General features: G+C 49.7%; 1 protein-coding gene across 2 annotated transcripts in view; it reads right to left on the reverse strand.

The window, feature by feature from the left end:
• Positions 1-22,871, reverse strand: part of LOC143981520 (pregnancy-specific beta-1-glycoprotein 2-like) — a 545,541-nt gene that overhangs the window by 20,869 nt on the left and 501,801 nt on the right. For both annotated transcript variants that reach the window (XM_077479391.1, XM_077479390.1), the window contains exon 3: positions 5,661-5,912. In XM_077479391.1, the coding sequence (XP_077335517.1) occupies positions 5,661-5,912 (252 nt within the window). The remainder of the gene's footprint in view (positions 1-5,660; positions 5,913-22,871) is intronic.

Here is a 22,871-nt window from a genome sequence, read left to right on the forward strand (position 1 = left end):
ACGATGACCAACCTAACCAGAAGTGTGTGGACTTTGTGGACTCCCTGTCATGGGGCACCAGCAGTAAAGGTAGGGTGACAGCATGGTGCTCCAGTGGAACCTTTATGGCTCACTAGGCATGGAGCCAGAACCTTTATCGGCCACTCTGCCACCAGAACCTTTATCTTGGTAATCTTGGCCTTATTGTTTCTGTTAGTCAAGAACTGTGATTACAACTTTCTCTTTTCTTGTCTGAGTTATTCCCTATTTATGAGCTGCCATGGATTTAGTCAGAAAAATGGAAATTCCTTCTCAATTACTTACCTTAATTTTCCTTTCCTTGATAACTCCATGGACATCTCTCCCAGTTTGATGAGTAAGCTAGTTATGGAACACGAGGCCTGTGCTAGCCTCAAATGTATGAGAGTGGGGTCCTATGGAGTAGGAGTGAGGATGGAGAATACCCATTCATATACTGCCATTGAGGTGATCAGGGAATGAAAATTACGGAAAGTATGTGAAAGGGAATTTTCCATTTTCTTTGTAAATGTCCCCTTTGCTTCAGTACATTTTGAAAATGAGCCACTTCACAGGCAGGTTCAAAATGATTGTAAAGCTTCAATTTTTATTTATTTTTATTTAAATAACAAACATGTCATACTTACCTCCACTGTGCAGCTCGTTTTGCACAGAGTGGCCGAGAACACCGAAGGTCTGGGGTCCCCTGTCAGCTCTCGCGGCTCCTCCCCGCATCAAATAACCCCCTAGGAGAAGCGCTCACCCAGGGGGGTTACCTTGTGGGCGTGCTCCTGAGTCCATCAATCGGCATCCATAGCTGCCGAATGTATGACTCTGCCCCACCCCACCAGCGCCCGCATCATTGGATTTGATTGACAGAAGCGGGAGCCAAAGGCTGCTCTGCTATCAATCTATCCAATCAAGTGCCGAGAACCCCCGGGCAGAGGGGGAAAACGTGTCCTCACCATGGGAAATTACAGGGCTCAGATAAGTAAAATGGTGGGGGGGGGGCTATACGATATATAAGATACCTTTAAGATATCCCCCCAAGTATGTTATTTAAAGGGTCAAAATTAAATTTGCGCTATAAATTATAAAAAGAAGGAAAGAAAAAAACTAATGAAAACACGGTGCAACACAGCAGTCCATGAAGTGATAAGGAATCCAATATATCTCACGGTGGGGCACAGGAGGACATCATCTTGTGACGAAATGCGTAGGGAGGAGCGACCTGCTGACGTCACCGTGCTTGTGCGGGTCCCGGAAGGACGGGCTGTTGTAACGAGCCAGCCGGCTTATTTGTGTGTGTTTTACCACTTCCTTGTGCCGCCTTTTTATATTATTAAAACCTCAAAAGATTTTATACTATGGAAGCCTTATTTCTTTTGGGGTTCTTATGCGATCGGGCTCTTCCTTGAGCGGTGGATGCTCTGCAGCGTGATTCCCCTGGATGACTAAAGGCCCTGGCTGGGTTTATAGCCACAAGCGGGAAAGACCTTTCCGTAATGGGAGGTCATAAGAAAGCGGCCATCCTTATAGAGGCTGTTCTGGAATTCGCACACTATTCAGGTGAATGTTTACGTGCACCGAGGGACATATTGGATTATTATCACTTCATGGACTACATTGTTGCAATGTTTGTATTTGTTTTTTATTTCCTTCCTTTTTTAATTTATAACACAACTTTAATTTGTGTATTTTAGAAATGTTGCACCTTAATCCTAATTAGCAGGAACTGTTGAAAAGTCTTATTATTTTTTTGCATTGACACACGTCCCCCTGGCAGTGCACTTTGCTTGACACCCCCTTGCCTATTAACCTTGAAAATGTAGAGAATTCATTGTCAAGACTCACCTCCCATTGACCTTAATGGGGTTCATATCGAATTTTGTTTGGACATGTTGGCTGGACCTGCCCCGGAATCAATTTCAAGCAGATTGTCATGGTCCAGGGTCAGGAACGGAGACCAGTTGCTATGCCAGTAGAGAGGCTCCCACCAACCAGCAGGATAGGTATACTCGCAGGTCACCCTGGCGGATGATCTGGGCTCCCCCAAAGTGCGGGGTGCAAGCACTAACCAGTGTTCGCCAGAGCTCCTGATGGTGGGGTGGATTTTGCTGCGTGTTAGTACCAGGTCACGGTCCTCAGGATCGCCCCACCAGGAGGTGAGCAACCAAGGGTCCAGTAGCAGATATAGCAGGTAGGAATCAAGCAAAAGCATGGTCAGTAAAAAAGCCAAAGGTCAGTAACAGGTAGCTGAGGTCAAAGTGGAAGCATAGTCGAGGAACAAGCCAAACTCTGGTAACAAATGTCGAGATAAGGACAAACAACATATAGGCTAAAGCAGGGGTCTCAAACAGGCGGCCCTCCAGCTGTTGCTAAACTACAAGTCCCATGAGGCATTGCAAGGCTGGCAGTTACAAACATGACTCCCATAGGCAGAAGCATGATGGGAATTGTAGTTTCGCAACAGCTGGAGGGCCGCCAGTTTGAGACCCCTGGGCTAAAGAGAGCACAATAATCTGGCAAACAGGAAGTCCAGATTCATGGCTTAAAGCGGGAGTCCACCGGGACTCCGCGTTTTTTTTTTTTTTTTTAAAGCCAGCAGCTACAAATACTGCAGCTGCTGACTTTTAAAATAGTGACACTTACCTGTCCAGCGCGCCCGCGATGTCGGCACCCGAAGCCGATCGCTAGGTCGTCTGTCGGGTCCTGCCGCCGCCATCTTGGGTATGGGAATCAGGAAATGGAGCCTTTCGGCTTCATTTCCTGGTTCCCTACTGCGCATGCGCGAGCCGTGCGGCGCAATCCGGACGGTCCCCGCTGCCTCTGGGAACTGTGTGTTTCCCAGCAGGCAGCGGGGCACTTGCGCAAAGGGGCGGGCAGTTGCGGAAAGGGGCGTAATCTACGCCCCTTTCCGCAGACAGCTATCCCGGAAGTGGGTGCAGTTACCTGGATTATCCAGGTAACTGCACCCCCCTCCCCCCTGAAAGGTGCCAATTGTGGCGCCGGAGGGGGGGGGATTCCGATGAGCGGAGGTCCATTTTAGGGTGGACCTCGGCTTTAAGTCAAGGAGTTCATGGGAAGAGCAAAGAGTTCAAGGTTCACCAGAAACAAGGCAAGATTGTCCAAAAAGATCAGACAGGGAGCTGTCCAGCAAGAATCGCTGTGGCCAGACACCACGGAGGTTGCAGGTTCAGATTGGGACCCTGACACAGATTCACCCATTACTAGTAGAGATAGAGTGTGGAGAGTGGGTATGGAAAAGGACAGTTATCATACTATGACCATCGGGAAGGACAGGGAACTGAGGGAGAGTGCAGGGAAGGACAGGGAACTGAGGGAGAGCATGGGGAAGGACAGGGAGCTGAGGGAGAGGGTGAGGAAGGACAGGGAACTGAGGGAGAGTGTGAGGAAGGACAGGGAACTGAGGGAGAGTGTGAGGAAGGACAGGGAACTGAGGGAGATTGTGAGGAAGGACAGGGAACTGAGGGAGAGCGTGAGGAAGGACAGGGAGCTGAGGGAGAGTGTGAGGAAGGACAGGGAACTGAGGGAGATTGTGAGGAAGGACAGGGAACTGAGGGAGAGTGTGAGGAAGGACAGGGAACTGAGGGAGAGTGTGAGGAAGGACAGGGAACTGAGGGAGATTGTGAGGAAGGACAGGGAACTGAGGGAGAGTGTGAGGAAGGACAGGGAACTGAGGGAGAGTGTGAGGAAGGACAGGGAACTGAGGGAGAGTGTGAGGAAGGACAGGGAGCTGAGGGAGAGTGTGAGGAAGGACAGGGAGCTGAGGGAGAGCATGGTGAAGGACAGGGAACTGAGAGAGAGCATGGGGAAGGACAGGGAACTGAGGGAGAGTACAGGGAAGGGAGCTGAGGGAGATTGTGAGGAAGAACAGGGAACTGAGGGAGAGTGTGAGGAAGGACAGGGAACTGAGGGAGAGTGTGAGGAAGGACAGGGAACTGAGGGAGAGTGTGAGGAAGGACAGGGAGCTGAGGGAGAGTGTGAGGAAGGACAGGGAGCTGAGGGAGAGCGTGAGGAAGGACAGGGAGCTGAGGGAGAGTGTGAGGAAGGACAGGGAACTGAGGGAGATTGTGAGGAAGGACAGGAAACTGAGGGAGATTGTGGGGAAGGACAGGGAGCTGAGGGAGAGGGTGAGGAAGGACAGGGAACTGAGGTAGAGTGTGAAGAAGGACAGGAAACTGAGGGAGAGTGTGAGGAAGGACAGGGAACTGAGGGAGAACATGGGGAAGAACAGAGAACTGAGGGAGATTGTGAGGAAGAACAGGGAACTGAGGGAGAGTGTGAGGAAGGACAGGGAACTGAGGGAGAGTGTGAGGAAGGACAGGGAACTGAGGGAGAGTGTGAGGAAGGACAGGGAGCTGAGGGAGAGTGTGAGGAAGGACAGGGAGCTGAGGGAGAGCATGGTGAAGGACAGGGAACTGAGAGAGAGCATGGGGAAGGACAGGGAACTGAGGGAGAGTACAGGGAAGGACAGGGAACTGAGGGAGAGTGTGAGGGAGGACAGGGAACTGAGGGAGAGTGTGAGGAAGGACAGGGAACTGAGGGAGAGTGTGAGGAAGGACAGGGAGCTGAGGGAGAGTGTGAGGAAGGACAGGGAACTGAGGGAGAGTGTGAGGAAGGACAGGGAACTGAGGGAGAGTGTGAGGAAGGACAGGGAGCTGAGGGAGAGTGTGAGGAAGGACAGGGAACTGAGGGAGAGTGTGAGGAAGAACAGGGAACTGAGGGAGAGTGTGAGGAAGGACAGGGAACTGAGGGAGAGTGTGAGGAAGGCCAGGGAACTGAGGGAGAGCGTGGGGAAGGACAGGGAACTGAGGTAGAGTGTGAAGAAGGACAGGGAACTGAGGGAGAGTGTGAGGAAGGACAGGGAACTGAGGGAGAGTGCAGGGAAGGACAGGGAACTGAGGAAGAGTGTGAGGAAGGACAGGGAGCTGAGGGAGAGTGTGAGGAAGGACAGGGAACTGAGGGAGAGTGCAGGGAAGGACAGGGAACTGAGGGAGAGTGTGAGGAAGGACAGGGAACTGAGGGAGATTGTGAGGAAGGACAGGGAACTGAGGGAGAGTGTGAGGAAGGACAGGGAACTGAGGGAGAGTGTGAGGAAGGACAGGGAACTGAGGGAGATTGTGAGGAAGGACAGGGAACTGAGGGAGAGCGTGAGGAAGGACAGGGAGCTGAGGGAGAGTGTGAGGAAGGACAGGGAACTGAGGGAGATTGTGAGGAAGGACAGGGAACTGAGGGAGATTGTGAGGAAGGACAGGGAACTGAGGGAGATTGTGAGGAAGGACAGGGAACTGAGGGAGATTGTGAGGAAGGACAGGGAACTGAGGGAGAGTGTGAGGAAGGACAGGGAACTGAGGAAGAGTGTGAGGAAGGACAGGGAACTGAGGGAGAGTGTGAGGAAGGACAGGGAACTGAGGGAGAGTGCAGGGAAGGACAGGGAACTGAGGGAGAGTGTGAGGAAGGACAGGGAACTGAGGGAGAGTGTGAGGAAGGACAGAGAACTGAGGGAGAGTGCAGGGAAGGACAGGGAACTGAGGGAGAGTGTGAGGAAGGACAGGGAACTGAGGGAGATTGTGAGGAAGGACAGGGAGCTGAGGGAGAACATGGGGAAGGACAGGGAGTAGAGGTCACTCTCTACTCACCTAGGCAGAAAATGTTGGTGTAGTTGCTCTCTTTTTTGCTGACTGAGTTATTTACAGAACAGCTGACATTCAGAGGGCCAGAGATGAATTCTTCATTAATAATGGTGATATTACGGGAGTGATTTCTAGGAAGAGATGTCCCATTCACTGTCCAGTGATAAGATACATCCTCATTGTCTTCTAACACACAGGAGACATTGGCACTTCCATTATTGTTGCAAGAGACAGTCAGGCGGGGTGCGGAGAGGGGATCTGAGGAGACATCCAAGACCTTTACACAGGCTGCATCCTACAAACACGTCATTTGTCTATCAGCTGCTGTCTGGTGCTCCCGATGTGATAACCAGTAGATGGGCCCTTGGATCTGGGCCAAGGTCCAATCATCACTGATACCAAATGTTCTCTGTAGGCTTGTAGATGGGGGGTCTGTACTACCGGATCTTGGGGGGTCTGATGATATTTCAGACTTAATCCCATCTCTAAGTGTGGAGACTTTGATGACAAGGAAATGAAGAACCTCCTGATATCTTGCCTGAGAGAGCTTCGGGTTCAGACTTCCCGGAGAAGTGTTTAGCCGGTCTGTTACTTACACTAATCGATCTGTGACTGCTGCTCCTCTCAGCCAATCCCTTCACTGGCTTCCCTTCCCCCCACCGTATAAAATTCAAAATGCTAACCCCAACATACAAGGCCACCTACAACATCGCCCCCATCTACATTACCAACCCCATCTGCAGATATCGCCCAAATCATCCCCTCCGCTCCTCCCAGGACCTCCTGCTCTCTAGTTCCCGTGTTACCTCCTCTCATCCTCGCCTTCAGGACTTCTCCAGAGCCTCTCCCATCCTCTGGAACTCTCTGCCCCGGTATGTCGGATCAACCCCTAACCTGTCCACCTCCAGGACTTCTCCAGAGCCTCTCCCATCCTCTGGAACTCTCTGCCCCGGTATGTCCGATCAACCCCTAACCTGTCCACCCCCAGGACTTCTCCAGAGCCTCTCCCATCCTCTGGAACTCTCTGCCCCGGTATGTCCGATCAACCCCTAACCTGTCCACCTCCAGGACTTCTCCAGAGCCTCTCCCATCCTCTGGAACTCTCTGCCCCGGTATGTCCGATCAACCCCTAACCTGTCCACCCCCAGGACTTCTCCAGAGCCTCTCCCATCCTCTGGAACTTTCTGCCCCAGTATGTCTGCTCAGCCCCTAACCTGTCCATCTCCAGGACTTCTCCAGAGCCTCCCCCATCCTCTGGAACTCTCTGCCCCGGTATGTCCGATCAACCCCTAACCTGTCCACCTCCAGGACTTCTCCAGAGCCTCTCCCATCCTCTGGAACTCCCTGCCCCGGTATGTCCGATCAACCCCTAACCTGTCCACCTCCAGAACTTCTCCAGAGCCTCTCCCATCCTCTGTAACTCTCTGCCCCGGTATGTCTGCTCAGCCCCTAACCTGTCCACCTTTAGACGATCCCTGAAAACTTTTTTTTTATTCAGAGGAGCCTATCCCACACCCACATAAGAACCATAGCTGAGCCACCCCCATCACATCATCCCCTACAGCCATTACCTTTTGTACCACCTCCCCCCTCGCTTTAGATTGTAAGCTCAATGAGCCGGGCCCTCCTGTCTCTTCTGTATTGAACTGTACTGTAATTGTACTGTCCCATTGACATTGTAAAGTGCTGCGTACACCGTTGGCGCTATATAAATTGTGTATAATAATAATTACATAGTAGGTGAGGTCGAAAAAAGACACAAGTCCATCAAGTTCAACCTATGTGTGTGATTATATGTCAGTATTACATTGTATATCATGTATGTTGTGTGATTATATGTCAGTATTACATTGTATATCATGTATGTTGTGTGATTATATGTCAGTATACTCCAGGTGCGGCTGGACCAGAGTCTTGTAGAGGGGAGAATTATCGTTTTATCTCTGGAGTTGATCCCTTTTTAATGCCAATACTCTGTTTGCTTTGTTATCAGCAGCTTGCCATTGCTGAGCCCATCATCTACTAGGACCCCCAGGTCCTCCTCCATCCTACATCCCCCCCAGATTCTCCCCCCAGTCTATAGATTGCATTCAGATTTTTGCCACCCAAATGCATTATTTTACATTTTTTCTACATTTGCCATGTAGTTGCCCCTCCCCCCATTCATTTGTTCCGATCTTCTTGCAAGGTTCCCACATCCTGCGGAGAAGTTATTGCCCTGCTTAGCTTAGTATTGTCCGCAGATACATAGATTGGACTGTTTACTTGCTTTTGATATTTGGTGTGGTGGGTAGTCTGGTTTGTTTTCTATAGTAATGATCTGAGAATCCTTAAGATGCTGATTCGGCAATTTTTGTCGGAATATTCCATAAATAGTCATTTGTTATCCGCCAACGATTTGTAGTCTCACTTAGCAACATCATATAATGAGGTCCTTCAAACCAAAACCCCAAACCATGTGATCAGAGCAACTCACCGGACTGAATTGTCCCCAAAAATGAATAGAGGTTGAGTAGCTCCTCATGCAGTAAAATCTCCGTCATCGATCTCTAGGGATAAGCTTCAGGTTCATTCCGAACACACCGGGATAACATGGCGTTATGGACTAAGTCTGGTCAATAACATCATCCAGATGACCCACCCCTTTGTTTATCAAAGCCGTCATCCACCGGACCTGTCATTCAGAGGGAGCGAAGGAAGGGGAACAGATGTGTGTCGGTGATCCGGGGTTTTTTTTCCTTCAGTGGGTCGGCAGGAATCGGGGCATCACGGTTGATATGGATCTACATCATTGGACAATGTGATTGACAGTGGATGGACATTGTGGGACTTTAATGGTCCAACACTGTGTCTGTTTTTCATTTTACAATGTATCCTGTATAATGAAACGTCCCCCACACTCCGCCTGAGTGCTTCCGTCATATACCGCTTCCTTCCCGTCTGAATATAGATGTCAGATCTTCCAACCTCTGGCAACCAATAACTAGGCAGTACTCGTTTTGGCTGCTGAACATTGTTATTATTATTATTATTCACAATTTATATAGCGCCAACAGTTTACCCAGTGCTTTACAATGTATGGGGGGGGGGGGGCAACACAATTACAGTACAATACAAAAGGTACAGGAGGGCCCCCGGCTCATAGAGCTTACATTCTAAAGGGAGGGGGTGGTGGTACAAAAGGTAATAGCTGCAGAGAATGATTTGATGGGGGTGGCTCGGGGACAGTTAGGTGGGTGTGGGATAGGTTTCCCTGAATAAATGAGTTTTCAGGGAACTCCTAAAGGTGGGCAGGGTAGGGGCTGATCGGACAGACTGGGGCAGGGAGTTCCAGAGGATGGGAGAGGCTCTGGAGAAGTATTGAAGGCGAGCATGAGAGGAGGTAACAAGGGAGATAGAAAGCAGAAGCTCCTGGGAGGAGCGGAGGAGACGATTTGGGCGATATCTGCAGATGAGGTTGGTGATGTAGATGGGGGGGAGGCAATTATTTGGGTGATATCTGTAGATGAGGTTTGTGATGTAGATGGGGGGAGGGGATGATTTGGGTGATATCTGCAGATGAGGTTGGTGATGTAGATGGGGGGAGGGGATGATTTGGGCGATATCTGCAGATGAGGTTGGTGATGTAGATGGGGGGGGATGATTTGGGCGATATCTGCAGATGAGGTTGGTTGATGTAGAGGGGGGGGGGGGGGGGGGCGATGTTGTGAATGGCTTTGTATGTTATGGTTAGCATTTTGAATTTTACACGGTGGGGGAGGGGAAGCCAGTGAAGGGATTGGCAGAGAGGGGCGGCAGTCACGAATCGGTTAGTGAGGTGTATTAGTCTAGCAGCAGCATTCATAATAGACTGAAGGGGCGGGGCCTGTGTAAGGGTCGGCCATTGAGGAGAGAGTTGCAGTAGTCAAAGTGGGAAATAATCGAGGAGTGAAGAAGTTGCTTTGTGATGTCATTATTCGGGAAGGTGGAATTCTGGAGATGTTGCGGAGGGGAAGGCGGCAGGATTTAGCCAGTGATTGGATATGGGGGCTGAAGGAGAGGTCAGAGTAGAGGATTACACCCAGGACCCCGGCATGTGTGGAGGGACCAATGGTTGTGTTGTTGATATTAATGGTGAAGTCATAAGGGGGGGGGGTGGATTGTGAAGGAGGAAATATAAGAAGCTCAGTATTAGAACAAATGAGTTGGAGGAAGTGGTGTGACCTCCATACTGAGATGTCATTCAGTAAGTTGGAGATCGGTGAGGAGACGGAGGGGGTGAGTTGAGGAGTGGAGAGATAGATCTGGGTGTCGTCGGCATAGAGCTGGTATTGGAAACCATGGGAGGTTATCAACTGGCCCAGGGAAGAGGTATAGAGCGAGAATAGGGGGATTCAAGGACAGAACCTTGGGGTACCCCAACAGAAAGAGGAAGGGGAGCGGAGGAGATGGAGTTGTAAGCGACACTGAAAGTGTGGTGAGATAGGTAGGAGGAGAACCAGGATAAAGCAGAATCACGGAGGCCAAGAGTGTAATTTGCTGAGGAGGAGCAGGTGGTCAACTGTGTCAAAGGCAGCAGAGAGGTCTAAAAGTATGAGTATGGAGTATGGAGTATGGAGTATGGAGTATGGAGGATGGAGGATGGAGGATGGAGTATGGAGTATGAGGATGGAGGATGGAGGATAAGTATGAAGTATGGAGGATGGAGGATGAGTATGGAGGATGGAGGATGAGTATGGAGGATGGAGGATGGAGGATGGAGTATGGAGGATGGAGGATGGAGGATGGAGTATGAGTATGGAGTATGGAGTAGTGGCCATTAGTTTTAGCAGTTAGTAGGTCATTGGTGAGTTTTAGTGGTGCAGTTTCAGTGGAATGTTGTGGGCGGTAGTCGGACTGTAGGGGGTCGAGAAGGTTGTCGTCCATGAGGTAGCAACTCATTTGGTCATGGACAAGGCGTTCGATAAGCTTGGAGGCAAACGGGAGCAGGGAGATGGGTCTTAAGTTGTCCAAACAGGTGGGGTCTAGTGAGGGTTTTTTGAGTATGGAGGTAACCAGTGCATGTTTGAGCGGGGAAGGAAATGTGCCGGAGGAGAGGGAGAGGGTGAAGATGTGGGTTAGGGATTTGAGGATAGAGTGAGAAGGTGGTTGCAGTAATTGTGAGGGGACAGGGTCCAGGGAGCAGGTAGTGAGGTGGGCCGTGGAGAGGAGTTTATTAACTTCATCGGTGGTAACTGGGCAGAAGGAGGAAAGTATTGAGTGTGGTGTTGGACCTGTTGTTGAGTAGGGGAGGAATTTGAATGCTGGATATCTCCTTGCGAATTGTGTCAATCTTGCTATTGAAATGGTTGGCAATCTGTTGAGCGGTAAGCAAGTTGGTGGGTGGGGGCAGTGGTGGGTGAAGTAAGGAATTAAGGGTATAAAAGAGTTGACGAGGTTTGGATGAGAGGGTTTTGATGAGAGTGTTGCAGTCGGTTTGTTTAGCAGTGTGGAGGCAGGAGTTGTATTTGAGAAGAGCAGATTTGTAGAGGGTAAAATCTTGCAGGGACTTAGATTTACGCCATGCTCGCTCAAGAGCACGGCTGTGTCTTTTAAGACTTCTGGTGTCGTCTCTTTGCCAGGGTTGTGGCAGACGGGTCCTTGTTCTATGTGTAGAAAGAGAAGGAATTACGTCTAGGGAGGATGACAGCGTGTTGTTGTAGATGGAAGTGGTTAGGTCTGGGCAGGACAGGGGGTGCGATTTTGTCATAAAGGCCATCAGTAGCAGAGTGAAGAAGGGAAGGGTTGAGGTTGCGAAGGTTTCTGCGGGTCGCGGTTTGTAGGTTGGCAGCATGGGATGTAGGAGGCAAGGAGAGTGTGAAAAGGATAAGGTTGTGATTAGGGATGAGCCGAACACCCCCCGGTTCGGTTCGCACCAGAACTTTCGAACGGACCCCGCGTTCGTAACGAACGTTAGAACCCCATTGAAGTCTATGGGACTCGAACGTTTGAAATGGAAAGTGCTAATTTTAACGGCTGATATGCAAGATACTGTCCTAAAAAGGGTTTGGGGACCTGGCTCCTGCCTCAGGGGACATGGGTCACTGCAAAAAAAAGTTTTAAAAGCGGCCGTTTTGGCGGGAACACTGATTTTAATGACGATTAAAGTGAAAAAAAAATGAAATATTCCTTTAAACATGGTGCCTGGGGGGTGTCTGTAGTATGCCTGTGAAGTGCCACGTGTTTCCCGTGTTTAGAACAGTCCCTGCACAAAATGACATTAAACGGAAATAACACCATTTAAAACTGCTTGTGGTTTTAATGTTATATCTGGTTCCTGCAATATGGTTGAAAATCATTCAGAAAAATGGCATGGGTAGCCCTCCCTGCCCATTACCAGCCTATTTGGGTCTTGTACGCATATTAAGGGGAACCCCGTACCCATATTAAAAAAAGGAAATGCGTGTGGCCCCCAGGCCCTATATACTCAGAACAGCAGTATACAGGCGGTGCAAACAAGACAGGGACTGTGTAGGTTTGTTGTGTTAAGTTGAATCTGTTTGTAATTTTCAACTGGTACATTTTTAAAGTGTAGCTCCAGTCAAAAAAACGATTTTTAAGCTTTTTGGAAAACATAGGGAAGGGTTATCACCCCTGTATAATTTGTTTTGTCGTCCATCTTTTTTCATCTCACTTGCTGTTGTCTCCTTCCGTTTGCAAGTAGGAGATGTTTGCAAGTTGAATGTTTGAAAGTAGGGGCCTGTCCTATATGCTCTGCAGAAATGGCGGAACAAGGTGTTGGTTTTGCCACAACATTGTAAGCCCTCAAAGTGACTCTTGGTGGGCGCTGGAGTGCCCTGCTGTGAACGATCATATCAAGAATTGTAATTACATGCCATTGTTGAACAGTGGTAGAAAAATTGACCTTTGGTGGTTGTGGTGCTGGTGCCACAACACTATAAGTCCTCACCGTTACTCTGGGTGGGCACAGGAAGGGGCCCTCCTGTGAAATATTATATCAAGAATTGTAATTACATGTCCCTGTTAAACAGGGGCAGAAAAATTTGGCCTTAGGCACTGCTGCTGGTGCCACCACACTGCAACCTCTCCCATATACTCTAGTTTTATTGCAGGAATTAGCCCTGCAGCAAAGCATTGCATCAAAAATTGTAATTAAACGCCCCTGTTAAACAGGGGCAGAAAAATTGGGCCTTAGGCACTGGTGCTGGTGCCACCACACTGCAACCTCTCCCATATACTCTTGTTTGATTGCAGGAATTAGCCCTGCTGCAAAGCATTGCATCAAAAATTGTACTTAAGCGCCCCTGTTAAACAGGGGCAGAAAAATTGGGCCTTAGGCACTGGTGCTGGTGCCACCACACTGCAACCTCTGCCATATACTCTAGTTTTAATGCAGGAATTAGCCCTGCTGCAAAGCATTGCATCAAAAATTGTAATTAAACGCCCCTGTTAAACAGGGGCAGAAAAATTGGGCCTTAGGCACTGGTGCTGGTGCCACCACACTGCAACCTCTCCCATATACTCTTGTTTGATTGCAGGAATTAGCCCTGCTGCAAAGCATTGCATCAAAAATTGTACTTAAACGCCCCTGTTAAACAGGGGCAGAAAAATTGGGCTGATGGCATCAACCAAAACCAGAAATGTTCTTCCAACATATCAGCGGAGGAGGAAGAGGATAGACAATCAACATAACAGGACAGTCACTCAGCATCAGCATAGGCAGTCTTGAAGGGATGTGGTATTTCAAAAAAAATTATTCGGTTACATCAGCTTCAGGTGCTTGGTAGCTGTGGGTGATCCAAGACTGATTCATCTTGATAAAGGTCAGTCGATCAACTGATTCGGTGGACAGGCGCACCCTGTGATCGGTAACAAAGCCACCAGCAGCACTGAAGGTGCGTTCCGAAAGAACGCTGGATGCAGGACAGGCCAGTAGCTCAATTGCATACTGTGCAAGCTCTGGCCAGTGATCCATCCTCAAGACCCAGTAAGCCAGAGGATTTTCGGTGGGAAAGGTGTCCAAGTCTGACCTTGCCCCTGGGTATTCCTGCACCATGTAAATCAGACGCTGGCGATGGGTGCTGGAACCGATCATACCTTGGGGCTGCGGACTAAAAAATTGTCTGAAAGCATCAGTCAGACGGCCACCTTCTCCACCGCTCCTTCTGACCGATGCCTCAGCAACACGTTGTCCAGGACCAGGAGTTTGTAACCTCCCAGTCTCTGGGAACGCGTTGCACAGACCTTTCTCTAAGGCCTCCCGGAGATGTCTCATCCTCTGCTCCCTCTGCGATGGCAAGATAAGGTCGGCAACCTTACCCTTGTACCGTGGATCAAGGAGAGTGGCCAGCCAGTAATGGTCCCTCTCCTTGATCCGAAGAATACGAGGATCCTTCCGCAGGCTTTGCAGGATCAGGGAGGCCATGCAGCGTAGGTTAGCTGAGGCTTTCGGTCCGGAGTCCTCTGGGTCACTAAGGACAACATGATCCGCAGCTACCTCCTCCCAGCCACGTACAAGTCCACGTGTTTCTTGGGATAGTAAATCATCCCTACAGGACTGCTGCTGCTGCTGCTGCTGCTGATGCTGAGTGCCAGCCTCCACCTCCATGCTGACACAATCATCCTCCTCCTCCTCTTCCTCCTCCTCATCCTCTTCTTGTGTGATGGGTGGCACAGCAGGAGCACTGTCTGGATAAAGGGGGCCTTGAGAGGCAAGGAAGTCCTCCTCTTCCTGCCTCTGTTCTGCCTCAAGTGCCCTGTCCATTATTCCACGCAGCGTATGCTCCAAGAGGTGGACAAGAGGTACAGTGTCACTGATGCATGCACTGTCACTGCTCACCATCCTTGTGGCCTCCTCAAACGGTGACAGGACAGTGCATGCATCCCTGATCATGTCCCACTGGCGTGGTGAGAAAAAACCAAGCTCCCCTGACCCTGTCCTGGTGCCGTAGTCTCACAGGTACTCATTGATGGCCCTCTGCTGCGTGTGCAGCCGCTGCAGCATGGCCAATGTTGAGTTCCATCTGGTGGGCATGTCACATATAAGGCGGTTCTTGGGCAGGTTCAACTCCTTTTGGAGCTCAGCCAGCCGAGCACAGGCATTAAATGATCGGCGGAAATGCACACAGACTTTCCTGGCCTGCTTCAGGACATCCTGTAAGCCGGGGTACCTGTCCAAGAACCGCTGCACCACCAGGTTAAGGACGTGAGCTACACAGGGCACATGGGTCAGTTGTCCCTGTCAGAGGGCGGAGAGGAGGTTGGTGCCATTGTCGCAAACCACCATTCCTGGCTTAAGCTGGCGTGGCGTCAACCACCTCTCAGCCTGCCCCTGCAGAGCTGACAAAACATCCGCCCCAGTGTGGCTCCTGTCCCCCAAACAAACCAGCGCAAGCACGGCATGGCATCGTTTTGCCTGCGTACTTACGTAGCCCCTGGAACGCCTACGGAGCACCGCTGGTTCTGAGGACAGAGCACTGGAAGAGGCCATGGAGGAAGAAGAAGAGGAGGGGGTGGAGGAGAGAGGTGTGTCCCAACCAATAGTAGCATTTTGGAGGCGTGGTGGCGGAACAACCTCCAACACTACTGCACCTTGTCCTGCATCCTTCCCAGCTGCCAGAAGAGTGACCCAATGGGCCGTGAAAGACAGGTAACGTCCCTGTCCATGCCTGCTGGACCATGAGTCAGCGGTAATATGCACCTTACCGCTGACCGCCCTGTCCAGCGAGGCAAGGACATTGCCTTCCACATGCCGGTAGAGAGCCGGAATCGCCTTCCGTGAGAAAAAGTGGCGTTTGGGGACCTGCCACTGAGGAACCGCACATTGTACAAACTCACGGAAGGGGGCAGAGTCTACCAACTGAAAAGGCAGCAGTTGAAGTGCTAGCAATTTAGCCAAGCTAGCATTCAACCGCTGGGCATGTGGATGGCTGGGAGTGAACTTCTTCCGCCGGTCCAGCAGCTGGGGCAGGGACATTTGCCTGCTATAATCGGACGTGGGTGTACCGCTAGCAGAGTTCCCGGAAGCACTTGGCTGTGACACACCTAATTCTACACCTTCATTCCTCTCAGAGCAGGTTTCAGAGAGGACTGAAGGTCTAGTGGGGTTGGAGATGCCAGCTGATGAGGAGCAAGGAGAGGTCCACTTTGTTCTTTGGTGTGGGTCTTTGAGGTACGCTTGCCAACGAGCTGCATGGCAGGTCAACATATGTCTGGTCAAGCATGTGGTGCCCAAGCGGCTGATGTTTTGGCCACGTGAGATACGCTTGAGACATATGTTGCAAATAGCAGTGGTGCGATCTGATGCACTCGTCTCAAAAAAGGCCCACACCAAAGAACTTTTAGAATAACGCGCAGAGGAAGCGCTCTGCACAGGCGGAGCTCTGCGGTGTGATTCAGTCGGTGTGCTGCCCCTAAGCTGGCCCCCGGAGGGCATCCTGCCTCATTGGACATGTGCCTCCTCCTCCTCCTCCTCCTCCTCCCTCCTTCCAAGCACCCACATGGAGTCAGTGCCCTCATCATCCCCTCCCTCTTCATCGCTGTAGCAAACCTGGCAGTATGCTGCAGCTTGTGGAACATGACTGCCAGATTGCTGTCCTTCTTGAGCATCCCCTCTCTCTGCGCTCACGCTACTGCCTTCCTCTAGCTGAGTGTCATCATCAGAGCCCACAAAACACTGGGCATCCTCCTGGAGCATGTACCCAACACTGTGCTCAAAGAGTTCAGGAGACTCCTCAGGAGGACGTGGTGGGTCTAGGGAAGGAGTCACTGATGATGACATTGAGAGGAGGGAAGACGATGCGTTGGCAGCTGCTTTGCTACTACCCTGAGACTGGGTGAGAGAGGATGAGGAGGATGAAGAGGGCTTGGTCATCCACTCTACCAAGTCGTTGGCATGTTGCGGTTCAACATGTCCAGCTGCCGAAAAGAAGGACAAGCGTGTCCCATGGCCACGTGCTGATGACAATGCACCGCGTCCATGACCAGCACTGTTGTCTCTAGACACAGAGCCTGCTTGCCCTCTTTTATCGGCTCGCGCCTGTCTGCCTCTCCTTGCCGGCCTTCCAGACATGGTAATGGCCTGAAGGGAGTTGGGTAAAACAGCAGTTGGGTAGTGGATATTGTGCTGGAGGCACACAACACCCACTAACTCCTGCAGATGCCTTTATTATAGAACACCAGAGATAAAGGGGTATATACAGATGTATACTGTGCTGTGCTGGAGGCACACACAACTTCCAATAACTCCTGCAGATGGCAAGTGGGCTCAAATAGAGAAGAGCTATGTAGGTGGATTATAGCGGTATGTACTGGGTACAGAGCACGCAGACAGCACGCACTATCTCCTAACACTACTGACTGCAAGCTCTATTATAAAAGATAGATCACTAGCTATATAGGTGAGGTGAATATAGCGGTGTATACTGTGGTCAGGGCACACAGACAATAACCACTACACAACAGCAAGATAGAAAATCGGCCGAAAACGATCGGTGTGTACTGTGTTGAAGGTACACAGAACACCCACTGCTTCAGATGCCAACACACTACACAAGGCCGCCGCGATTGCGGCCTTATATAGTGTGGGGTGTGCACTACACAGCCTGAGCTATGATTGGCCACAGGCATCCTGCCTGTGGCCAATCATGGCTCTCCTCGCTGCTGGCGCTGCGATTGGCCAAGCATGCGGGGTCACAGTGCATGCTTGGCCAATCATGAGCCAGCAATGCACTGCGCCATTGCAGTGCATTGTGGGCCGTGAGCGCCACACGAATTTGACGCGAACGGACCAAAATGTTCGGGTTTCACCAAGCGGACGAACAGCCAATGTTCGAGTCAAACGTACGTTCGACTCGAACACGAAGCTCATCCCTAGTCAGGAACTGGTTAACCACTTAAGGACCGCCGTATTGCCATTATACGTCATCAGAATGGCACAGGCAGGCACAATCACGTAGGTGTACGTGCCTGCCTTCCAGCGGGTGGGGGGTCCGATCGGACCCCCTCCCGCTAGATACGGCGGTCCCTTTCGGTGCCGGAGCGATCCGCGATGAGGGGATGGCCGTTGATTTCTGGCCATCCCCTCTCGATCGCTCCTGGCCAGTGACGAACTTCCTCCCCTGTGAAAATGTAAACACAGGAGGAGGAAGTGATGTCACACTCCTCGTGGCGGTCTTTTTGAACCGGACAGCGAGGAGTGAAGACATTCAAGTAAGTGCACCAACAGTCCACTGACACATAGGTACACATAGGCACACATTTCACCCCAGTCACCCCCCGATCACCCCCCCGATCGGCCCCCCCCGCCCCCCCCCCCCCCCCCAGTCACAGTGTCACTAATGCAGTGTTCATTTATTTATTGATCACTACATTTAGTGTCAGTTGTGACTGTAAAAAGTGTCAGGGCAGCTAGTGTTAGGCCCCTTTAGGTCCAGGGTAGCCCCCTACCCCCCCTAATAAAGGTTTAACCCCTTGATTGCCCTCCCAGTTAACCCTTTCACCCCCTTTTACCAATGTCACTAAGCGATCGTTTTTCTGATCGCTGCAATAGTGTCACTGGTCCCGCTAGGAAGCTAGTTTTTTTTTAGGTTCAACGCCAGGTTTTTATAGCGTTAGGTACCCCGATATATAACCTAATAAAGGTTTTAACCCTTGGATTGCCCCTAGAGTTAACCCTTTCACCAGCGATCGCTGCATAAGTGTCACTGGTGACGCTGGTTAGCCAGTTAGTTATTTAGTTATTCCCGTCAGGTTTTTATAAAGCTTCAGGTACCCCCATATAAATACCCAATAAAGGTTTTAACCCCTGATTGCCCTTAGTTAACCCTTTCACCAGTGATCACCGTATAAGTGTTACGGGTTACGCTGGTTAGGTAGTTTTCGCTTTTTATAGCATCAGGGCACCCACCATTTATTACCTAATAAAGGTTTAACCCCCTGATCACCCGGCGGGTGATATAAATTTGGTTTTAGGGTCAGAAAGGGTCTGCGTCGCCCCAGGCAGTGCTAGGTTAGTGCCAGTACCGCTAACACCCACGCGCAAAGCATACACCTCCCTTAGTGGTATAGTATCCGAACAGATCAATATCTGATCTGATCAGATCTATACTAGCGTGCCCAGCAATTTAGGGTTCTAAAAAAACGCATTGTTAGCAGGATCAATCCAGATACCTGCTAGCACCTGCGTTTTGCCCCTCTGCCCAGCCCAGCCCAGCCCAGCCCACCCAAGTGCAGTATCGATCGATCACTGTCACTTACAAAACACAACACACATAACTGCAGCGTTCGCAGAGTCAGGCCTGATCCCTGCCATCGCTAACAGGTTTTTTTGTAGCGTTTTATACAGTCGCTGACAGGCTAGGTGCTTTTTTACCTGTGAGTCTCACTACTGTACCCCTAAATTTAGAGCCCAAAATGGCAAAGCGAAGGTACACTAGTGAAGAGGCCTACACGTTTCTGAGCATGACAGATAGTGAAGAGGAAGACACTGATCTGTCAGATTCAGGCTCAGAATACGAACCTGTAGAGGACAGCGCCTCCATGTCAGATAGCTCTGACGATGAAGAAGAGGTCCCTGCTAACGTCAGGCGTACCCGACCCCGATTTTCTGATGTTGTTGAGGTGCAGGAACCGCAAGTCCCTCGTATGGAGTATAGAGCCAGTACTAGCGCTGCTCATCCTTTTGGTGAACTGGCAAGCACCAGCGGCCTAGTACACCCTGGACGTACATCCAGCACTGCAGTATCACGTGGTGACGTGGCGAGTCCCATAAGTGCAGTTCAAGCTGGCGAGGTGGCAAGCACAAGTAGTGTCCCGCTGCCACCAAGAAGACGAAGACAGGCCCGTCTTTCCCATAGTGCCCTTCCTGCAGAATTCGCCAATCCTGATTGGGTGCCCACCACTTCTGCAGCACCAGTACTTCCCCCATTCACTGCCCAACCCGGTATTCAGGTGGATACAGATGATTTTACGCCACTCGATTTTTATTCTCTGTATTTCACGGAAGATCTCTATAGATCTATTGTGGACCAAACCAATTTATATGCTGGTCAACACATCGCCGCTAATCCCCAGTTGCCGTCTCCCTCAACATGGGCACACATAAATTCATGCGGATGCGAGCTTATTGGTCCACGCATCCAGCTGACCACATGCCCGTGTTCTCTAACTCCATGTCCAGGAAACGATACGAGCAGATCTTGCGGTTCTTGCACTTCAGTGACAATGAACTTTGTCGTCCACGTGGAGACCCTGAATACGATCGGCTCTACAAAATTCGGCCCCTCATAAACCACTTCAACCAACGTTTTGCAGACTTGTTTACTCCCCAAAAAGTTGTCTGCGTTGATGAGTCCCTAGTTAAGTTTACTGGCCGCTTGTCATTCAAACAGTACATTCCCAACAAGCGTACCAGATACGGGGTCAAGCTCTATAAGTGCTGTGACAGGGCCATAGGCTATGCATGGAGCTTTATGGTTTATGAGGGTAAAGATAGTTACGTAGAGCCGGAGAACTGCCCTGATTACATAGGAAGCGCTGGCAAGATAGTGTGGAACTTGGTGTCACCCTTATTCGGAAAGGGGTACCACTTGTACGTGGACAATTATTACACCAGCGTGCCACGGTTTAGTCATTTATTTGATCATCAGATTGGAGCATGTGGCACCGTGCGACCTAATCGCCGGGGCTTTCCCCAGCAGCTTGTAGATTCCCGTCTTAGGCTGGGGGAGAGAGCCTGCTATCGGTGTAATAATTTGCTCGCTATGAAGTGGAGGGATAATAAGAATGTTTTCGTTCTTACCTCCCTTCATGCAGACACGACGGTCCAAATTTCTACGGCGACTGGTATTGTGGAGAAACCCCTCTGTGTCCACGAATATAACAAAAATATGGGAGGGGTGGACCTCAATGACCAGTTGTTGGCGCCGTATCTAGTTTCCCGTAAGGCCAGACGCTGGTACAAAAAAGTGTCTGCTTACTTATTTCAATTGGCTTTGCTGAATGCTTTTGTGCTATACAAAGCTTCAGGCGGGACTTTAACCTTTCTTTTCTTCCAAAGAGAGGTTGTCACAGAGCTTCTGTATCCAGAGGGTTCTGCACCTCACCATTCCCAACCAAATGCAGTAAGCCGGCTGCATGAGAGGCATTATTGTTATGTCCTCCCGAGTACCCCTACCCAACGAGCCCCCCAAAAAAGATGTCGTGTCTGTACCAAGCGCGGATTTAGGCGTGACACCCGTTCTTATTGTCCACGCTGTCCTGGCAATCCTGGTCTTTGTCAGGGTGAGTGTTTTGAACGCTACCATGAACTAGTGAAGTATTAGCGTAGGGTACAGCATTTCACAGGCTAGACACACTAACACAGAGTCTCCCAAGATGCCATCGCATTTTGAGAGACCCGAACCGTTACAGTTTACAGTTAAAAAAAAAGTGTATAAAAAAAAAGTAAAATAAAAAAACCAAAAAAAATATAAAATATAAAAACCAAAAATAGTTGTCGTTTTATTGTTCTCTCTCTCTCTCTCTCTCTCTCTCTCTCTCTCTTCTCTCTAATTTTTTATACTTTACTGTTTACTGTGTTATTGTTAACCATTTTTCATGTTTTCAGGTACGCCATTCAGCTGCAGCGTGGATTTATTTATCTTGACAGCAACAGCGTTTGCTCCCACGATACATAAAGCCGCGACTCCAGTGCTGTAGGAGGTGATTTCACCACCACAGTTAAAAAAGAGCATATATGCCGAAGCATGGGGGCATAAGGGGTGGAGGAGCGATTTTGCGCTCATACGGTCAAAATTCCGACGGAGGGCTTGCCCGTGGAAAAGTTTGAACGTATGTACGCGGCATTACTTTTTTGTGGGAGGATGCCCCCATGCTTCGGCATATATATATTTTAGGCACAGGTTGTGTTAAAAAATGTTTTATTTTTTACTGTTTTTTTTGGCATTTGCTTTGCAGGTATGGTATGGTAAGGTTTTCCTGTGATGTTACTTTGTTTTAACGTTAACCATAATTTGCTTAGCAGGTACGCCATTCAGCTGCAGCGCGGATTTATTTATCTTGACAGCAACCGCGTTTGCTCCCACGATACATAAAGCCGCGACTCCAGTGCTGTAGGAGGTGATTTCACCACCACAGTTAAAAAAGAGCATATATGCCGAAGCATGGGGGCATAAGGGGTGGAGGAGCGATTTTGCTCCTAATGCCGCGTACATACGGTCAAAATTCCGACGGAGGGCTTGCCCGTGGAAAAGTTTGAACGTATGTACGCGGCATTACTTTTTTGCGGGAGGATGCCCCCATGCTTCGGCATATATATATTTTAGGCACAGGTTGTGTTAAAAAATGTTTTATTTTTTACTGTTTTTTTTGGCATTTGCTTTGCAGGTATGGTATGGTAAGGTTTTCCTGTGATGTTACTTTGTTTTAACGTTAACCATAATTTGCTTAGCAGGTACGCCATTCAGCTGCAGCGCGGATTTATTTATCTTGACAGCAACAGCGTTTGCTCCCACGATACATAAAGCCGTGACTCCAGTGCTGTAGGCGGTGATTTCACCACCACAGTTAAAAAAGAGCATATATGCCGAAGCATGGGGGCATAAGGGGTGGAGGAGCGATTTTGCTCCTAATGCCGCGTACATACGGTCAAAATTCCGACGGAGGGCTTGCCCATGGAAAAGTTTGAACGTATGTACGCGGCATAACTTTTTTGCGGGAGGATGCCCCCATGCTTCGGCATATATAAATGGTGCATGTATGTCCATCATTAGAAGTGGGTGGATGAAGGGAGGTATCTAATGGTGGGCATACCCACCGATCAATCTCTTTTTTTTCGTTCAGACAACATGACTCTCAGTAAATAGCTTGGGGTGTCTACTTTCCAAAATGGGGTAATTTGGGGGGGTTTTGTGCTATTTTGGCATTTTATGGCCTTCGAAACTGTGATAGGTAGTGAGGGGTGAAATCAAAAATTTGCACCCTTAGAAATCCTAAAGGTGGTGATTGGTTTTCGGGGTGCCGTACGCGACTAGACTCCCAAAAAGTCCCACACATGTGGTATCCCCATACTCGGGAGAAGTAGCTGAATATATTTTGGGGTGCAATTCCACATATAACCATGGCATGTGTGAGCAATATATCATTTAGTGACAACTTTTTGTAAATTTTTTTTTTTTTTTTTTGTCATTATTCAATCCCTTGGGAAAAAAAAAAAAAAAATATTCAATAGTCTCAAGA

The sequence above is a fragment of the Lithobates pipiens genome, unplaced genomic scaffold (genome assembly GCF_037356315.1).
Source record: "Lithobates pipiens isolate NorthernLeopardFrog02 unplaced genomic scaffold, aLitPip1_a1.2 Scaffold_16, whole genome shotgun sequence".
Classification (NCBI taxonomy): domain Eukaryota; kingdom Metazoa; phylum Chordata; class Amphibia; order Anura; family Ranidae; genus Lithobates; species Lithobates pipiens.